General features: G+C 37.2%; 1 protein-coding gene across 1 annotated transcript in view; it reads right to left on the bottom strand.

Annotated features, from left to right (window-relative positions):
* Positions 1-2,656: 2,656 nt before the first annotated feature.
* Positions 2,657-7,479, bottom strand: part of LOC112458035 — a 12,434-nt gene continuing 7,611 nt past the window's right edge. The window contains exons 10-15 of the mRNA XM_025021432.1: positions 6,829-7,088; positions 6,578-6,740; positions 6,225-6,489; positions 5,839-6,143; positions 5,643-5,762; positions 2,657-5,560 (exon numbers count right to left, since the gene is read on the bottom strand). Of these exons, the coding sequence (XP_024877200.1) occupies positions 5,390-5,560; positions 5,643-5,762; positions 5,839-6,143; positions 6,225-6,489; positions 6,578-6,740; positions 6,829-7,088 (1,284 nt within the window). The 3' untranslated portion in view covers positions 2,657-5,389. The remainder of the gene's footprint in view (positions 5,561-5,642; positions 5,763-5,838; positions 6,144-6,224; positions 6,490-6,577; positions 6,741-6,828; positions 7,089-7,479) is intronic.

Below are 7,479 nucleotides of genomic sequence, written 5' to 3'. Positions count from 1 at the left end.
CGATTGCAACCACCGTGTGTCCGTTTCCTACTGTGTCCGATCGACACTGTGTCCGATTCATTCAACCTGCTGTGTCCGATTTATTCTGTGCGCAACTGGGACGCTCCCGAAAGTTTTATCATATTGGTACTAACTTGTGACATTAATGTCAGCTCTGTATGATCAAGGGCCGATTTCACATGCTTACTCCGCTAGGCCCTTTGGGTTAAAGCCGCAATTGAATCGAGTAAAAGTCGCATACAGAACACATTAACTTTTTATTAAAGTCTTATATATAAATATTCTGCATCATGTATGGTTCTGGATCATATACAATCCACATAAGTTATCTTATTAAATACAAATTAAAACCATATTTGATTTGAAGTGTTATATGATCCATATAAATGATCTAATTAAATTTTAATTAAAGCCCTATTTTATTGTGGATCATATTTAATCTACATAACTGATTTTAATAAGTGCAAATTAAAACTGTATTTAAACAAATATAATTTTAATATAAAATCTGGATTTAATTTGAATTTTACCCAAATTAAATATGATTTAATATGATTTTAGTTAGATTCATATTAGATCGTTTTTCGCGGAAAAATATATAATTGTCTGTTAGAACACGATTATATTTTTTGCAGTGCGACGTTGTAAACAATCAAGAATGGGAAAAATTAGAAAAAAATGGACGCAGGCTGAAGTAAATAATGCTCTCGAACTTATCAGATCCGGAAGATCGGTTTTTTTAACTAGCAAAATTACCGGCATTCCAAAAACAACGCTTCTCGACAAATTGAAAGGGAGAAGACCTTTGGCAGCATCATCGGGACCTGCTACAGTTCTAACAACTAAAGAGGAGGAAGAGCTGGAAAATTGGATTTTATACCTTAGTAAGAGAGGTTTTCCAATCACAAGAACGATTCTCGTGCACAGTGTGGCAGAATTAGTCAAAAAACTAAGACGAGAAACTCCCTTTACTGAAGGACGCCCAGGGCGTAGGTGGCTTGAAGGGTTTTTTCGTCGGCACCCGCAGATTTTACAACGTGTAGCTCAAAATTTGAGCAAAAGTCGAACTTTGATTACGGAGTCAGCTTTAAGAACGTGGTTCGATGAGGTAGAAAAGTATTGGAAGGAAAAAGATCTTATGAATATCGACGGATCTCGCATATTTAATTGCGATGAATCTGCCTTTTATCTTTGCCCCAAGGGAGAGCGAGTTCTAACTAAGAAAGGAGACAAGGCAGTCTATAATTATGTTCAAAATGATGAGAAAGAGTGCCTCACCGTTTTGTTTATGACAAATGCAAACGGTGATCTTGTTTCCCCTATGATTGTATTCGCCTACGAACGTTTGCCTTACAGCATTTCGCAAAGCATGCCATCGGATTGGGTCATTGGGAAAACGAGCAGCGGATGGATGACAGCGGAATCTTTTTATGAATATATTACTCACACGTTTGAACCCTGGTTGACTGCAAATAACATCCAAAGACCAGTGATACTTTACGTTGACGGTCATTCTTCACATGTGACGGTACCTGCACTTGTTGAATTTTGTGTGAGTAAGGGAATAGAATTGGTTTCGTTTATTCCCAACGCGACCCATCTTATTCAGCCCTTCGACGTTGCTCTTTTCCATACCTTGAAATCTACCTGGCGGAATACTATCAACGATTGGCGTATGGAATCTGATAACTTTCAGAAAAAAATACGTAAAAAAGATTTCGGACATCTTCTTAAAAAAGCTGTCGATAAAATCAATATGCCAGAGGTGATGAAGAATGGATTCAAAAAATGTGGTCTTTGTCCATTTTCACCAGACGCACTTGCACAAAATAAACTGTTGAAGAAGACCAAAAAAAGTCCACAGACGCAGATGACACCGACGAATGCAAAAAACATCCAAATTGCCCATCAAAGTCATTTGGAATTCATCGAGCAAAACATCGATAGCGAATTGCTGGAAGACTTTAAAGAAGCTGGTAAAACTGGCGTTTGGGAAGGCGCTGTCGACGATCGAAGTCTCTTTCTATTTTGGCAGAAAGTTACTGGAATCACAAGTACGATACATTTTACATATTTTTAATTTTTTCACCAAATCTCAGGTTTTTTGTGTGCAGTATATCGCATAATTTCTTTCTAATTAATAATTTTACTGATTTTAATCATTATATATATTTTGAGAATAGTGGCTTGTAGACTTTCAATTTATATAAAATTTAATTTTATTATATATTAATAAATTTAGTAATCTCGACGATACCCGATTTCAATAGTACAATCAAAATTGAGCTTCAAATTTTTAAACAAATTTTTTTACCATGTCTAATTGGCATAAAAAATTTATCATTCGAAAAATTATTCCACATTATCTCTGGCAATCATTTTAATTCAGAATTGTTGTTTTATGCACATATAAGGGAATTCATCAAGTTTTCCTGGCAAAGAAAAAAACGAAAAAATAGATTTGATTGTCATCGAAAATGATAACGATTGTAAGACTATCCCCGACGAAAAGTCTGGCTTTTCCTTCGACATAACATTTCAAGAACTTTTTAATGAGTCGGCAGAGCAAGATGTAGAAGATCTTGTTATTCTTGTTGACGAGCAGAAAGAGCCGCTGTTGTCTGAAATTCACGAGATTAACAACGATAACTGCGAGTCAATTTTAAAGTACATTTTATTTATGAATTACACTTTTTTGATACCCTCATACACCTATAATTTACACGCGCAATGCACATAACATTACTTTGTTGCTTTATAGTTGTTTTTCGTTTTTGCATTTTAGGCCAACAAATATTGACACTGAAGATGTAACCACTGCACCACATGTATCAAAAGAGAGTGACAATAAAGGTAAATTAGGATTTCTCACAGCAACACAATGAATCTTAAGATAATGAAAAAGTTGCGATTTTTTTTACAGAGAATACGAACTACATTCCTCCAAACGTGTCGTCCCCTTTCAAACAATTCTTGTTTTGGCCTAAACCAAAAACTGGCCCAGAAAAGAAAAGGAAGGCGAGGCTCAAAACACCGAGTGTTGCCACGTCAGCCGAATGGAAAGCTTATCATGATCATTTTGAAGAAGAAAGGAAACATTGAGCAGAAGTGGAAAATAGAAAAAGAATGCGTCAAGAAGCAGCTGCGGAAAAGAAGAGGATAGCTGAAGAAACGAAGAAACGCAAAGAAATCGAAAGAGCTGAAAAGAAAGCCCAGAAAGAGCTTGAAAAAGCTGAAAAGAAAACATCTAAAACTAAAGATGTGAAAAAAAGGAAGCGTTAATGCAAGCAAATTGGTCGTAAATAATTATTTTTTCAATTTTCTATGATTGTTCTATTATGTTTTAAATAAATTAATAATATAAGTATTACAAAATAATATTAACGACAATTTTCATAAATGATAAATGATTAATAATCGATCATAAGTAGCAGCTGTTATTTGATGATTATTTTTTCAATAAACAATGTTAATTCGATCACTACCAATTAAGTAGCTCGAATAAATATTTTGAAACAAAAGTTACGTCTTATAATGTTTTTGATGTATTACCAGTCAGATTTATATAATTTTCACAGTAAAATTACGAACCATCAAATTTGGAAATCGTCTTAACTAGTATGGACTCATTTTTATAATAAATATAATTTTTATAAATTATTTTTATCAGGAGTGTAGATAGTAAAACATCCAATACATATTCGTTTTATCCATGACGGACGCAAAATAGTGCAGTCAAATCGTAGACTAGTTTGCGTCCTGACGCAAATGGGGCAACGCAATGGACGCAAACGTTCGAAAACGAATCAGGCGGACGCAACGACGTAAAATGATACCTTCGCGTAATTTTAGAATTTTCTGGTGCAATATGTAGCAATTTGACAAAACAAAAGCTTTTTTCCATAAAGAAATGTATATTTTTCAATCAGTAATGATTTTTAATCAAATTGGAATAGATTATACTCGTATATTGGTCTTCTATTCTGCTATAACCCTTACATGGACGCAAATAGGTGCATTTACCTTAATACCTCTATTTCACTAACGCGTGGATAGAATTATCAATTTTTTAACACATGAGAAAAAGATTAGAGGCAACGAATTATATATTTAGAAATTTTGCTTCAATTTTGCCTGCTCAATTAATTAATTGCCGAACGGGAGTACGAAATTAAACTGCAGTCCATGCCGATGCCATGCTGATCTCGTTTCTCACAGGGTACACGTGCGAGGAGATTCCAAATCGTTTAATTTGTCTATTTAGCGAATACAGAATTTCGTAAATCACATGTCTCGTCCTTTTCTCTCGCAGTCGAAAACCAGGGCTATTTCATATTTACAGAAACTAAAATTATCCAAAATAATTTATGTATACATATATAATCGCTACATGCATATGTTACATGGAACAGGCCTTTTACTTACGACGGTTTTCCGCATCAATGTATGTTGCGAAAGGTTCCATCTTAAAAAACGGATATGAGCTTCGTTATCTTTGACATCGACAAGGTACTGTTAAAGATCGACGGTTTTACAGACGCATGACTGTCGAAATCTGGACGGTTAACTCAGTAATCCACTGTTAATTTTATTATTATTATCCTGACATAGAATATGTACGATGTGGTGATATTCGATTTTCACTTAAAGCTGCACGATTATCCATGCGCGTCGTAGTTATGGGAAAAAAGTTGTAGTTTTCTAGCGACAAAACTACAATTTTATGTAATATCGCATAAATTTGTACGTTTACTTACGAAGCATCGGTACAATAATAAATCATGAATTTAATACCGCATTATAAGCTGATATATCGACGTCTGAAACAACTGATAATGTCTACATTTTAATGTCTTTAACAGCACCCTATCGGAGGCTTTGAACACTCTCCAGAACACATGTCCGTGCGCAGCGGTCGCTTGGATATAGGTATATTATAATATATAACTTAATCTCTTAATACTGGATCTCACAGAGCCCTGCGGTAGAACAAGCGATAAATTACGTCTCCGTGAATAATCTTGCAGTTCTGTGTATTACAAATGTTCGAGAGCAAAAATTACCGCAAATATATATAACAATACGTTAATAGCTCATCCGTCATATTTTATCCATATATCCACCAATCGTATTACTTAGTAAAACAGATTTGTTCAAAACTGTATTCTACCTTTTACTCTCTTTCTCTTTCTCTGTCCGTAAAGTTACACAAAGAGTCAAACATCTATTGAAATGTTACTCTTTGACGAGAATACGTTATGCATACATTACGAAGTTATTACTGTAATTATTACTTTCAGACGTTTCTGAAATCCTTTAACGATTGAGTACACATTCTCGGCAGAAATATTCTTAATATATTACCGATTATAATTTTCTTTTTCGCTATCTATGAAATTGCAGGTATCTCGAAGTTCACGCTGAGATTTTCGGATTGAGCTAATTTAACGATGGTCGACAATTTTACCGCGACACGGGCGGCCTCGTCGAGATCGTCGATTGGTACAATTTTTAAACCCGCATTTGCGATCAGAGCCTTAGCTTCGTCCACGTTAGTACCCTAGAAAGGACAAAAAAAATATGTCTTCGTACAATCGGTCATAATTATAATTATTTGCAAAACAAAGCATCGGTTACTGTACCTGCAATCTTACGACGACGGGAATTTTTAAATCTAATTCCTTAGTCGCGGCGATAATACCCTCCGCTATAACGTCACACCTCATGATGCCGCCAAAGATATTAACTAAAAGAGCGTGAACCTGATAGAAAAAAAGAATATACGTGTAAAAATTCAGTTAAATCACACAAGGACCAATCGTGATTTCGTGCACTCACTCGTGGATCAGAAGTGATAATTTTAAATGCCTCTTTCACCGCCGAAGCCGACGCACCACCGCCAACGTCGAGGAAATTAGCTGGTTCACCACCATGCAACTTTATGATGTCCATGGTGGCCATGGCTAAACCAGCTCCGTTCACCATGCAACCTATGTTACCGTCGAGCGCGATGTAATTCAAGTCGAATTTCGCGGCTTCGACTTCCTTAGAATCCTCCTGAGTCCAATCTCTTAGACTAAAGAGCTCCTTTTGCCTGAACTCGGCGTTGTCGTCAAACCGGCACTTGCAATCCAGAGCGAAATCTGTAAAAAAATTACGTAGGAAGTTTACGCAAACCGAGTATTTACAAAATGTTGTAAAGAGAGATAAAAAGGCAAATTTACAATTTCCATTGATATCTTCGGCGAGAGGATTCACTTCCAAGAGAAGAGCGTCCTTCTTGAGAAACATTTGGTAAAGATTTATAATCATATTGGAAATGTAATCCTTCACGTTATCCAGGCCGAGCTTCGCTACTATGCGTTCCGCCTGTTCCTTTGTAATTCCCTTATTGATGTCGATAGGTTCGTACATGATGGCACTGGGATTCGTAGCCGCGACTTCCTCGATGTTTACCCCACCTTGGCTGGAAGCTATTATGACGGGACCCTGGAAGTGGAAAACATCCGTTAGAAATTATATCTCTCTTTTAACACGCAATATCATCTCATACGGCTCACGCATTTCGTCAACTTACACCAAAGGCTCTTTCCATCATGACGGCAAGGTAGTACTCTTTACGGGGAAACATGCGCTGCGTGACCATCACGGCGTTGCATATCCTGCCGCCCTCGCCAGTCTGTTTCGTGATCAGCAATTTGCCAAGCATCTGGCTCGCCAACGACTTGGCCTCCTCTGGACTACAAGCAACGGTGATAAACAACATTTCACGACGCATCTCGAATATGTCGTGTTGCATGTAATTCTTATCGAAATGGCCGTAATTACGTTTCACACATCTTCACCCCGCTGACGCTCGTCCCCTTGAAGTGTCCCTTTCCTCTGCCGCCGGCGAGGACCTGGGCCTTCAGAACGATATCCTTTGTCTTCAGATCGGCGGCGAGCTTAGCTGCCTCGTCGGGTGTTTTGGCGACGCCGAATTTAGGTGTCGGTACACCGGCCTCATTCAGCAAACTGTAGCTAATGTGTTCGTGTACGTTCAGATTCCTGACTGGTTGCTTCATCAAGCTGGTCTTGCACGTGAATATCTGAAAAAGGGACGTGACGTAACCCGGGTTTCAGTGATAACTCTCGCATTTGTTTACATTATAATCAGCCACTCCCAGCTCTACTAGCGTCATTACATTCATAAAAGTGCATGCCAAAGTCTACGTCGTGTACATTGATCGGGGATAAAGAAAGATAAAATTTGCTAACGCAACGTATTTGCATTAAAAAGACAAGATAACATGAGTAGGTTAAAGTATATGCAAATTGGTTTGTCACTATAAATCATATAACGGTTAAATATAGATCTATGCTCGAAGGTCGAACGGCGATGAACATACGCATACGTTCGTCTCACATGTAGCTTTTACATGCGTTTTGGCAATGACACACAATAAAGTGAATTGTGTAACAGAGCGGCACATTCCATTA

The sequence above is a fragment of the Temnothorax curvispinosus genome, unplaced genomic scaffold (assembly GCF_003070985.1).
Source record: "Temnothorax curvispinosus isolate PA1 unplaced genomic scaffold, ASM307098v1 QBEX01008615.1, whole genome shotgun sequence".
Classification (NCBI taxonomy): Eukaryota; Metazoa; Arthropoda; class Insecta; order Hymenoptera; family Formicidae; genus Temnothorax; species Temnothorax curvispinosus.
This window is presented reverse-complemented; position numbering and strand designations above follow the sequence as displayed.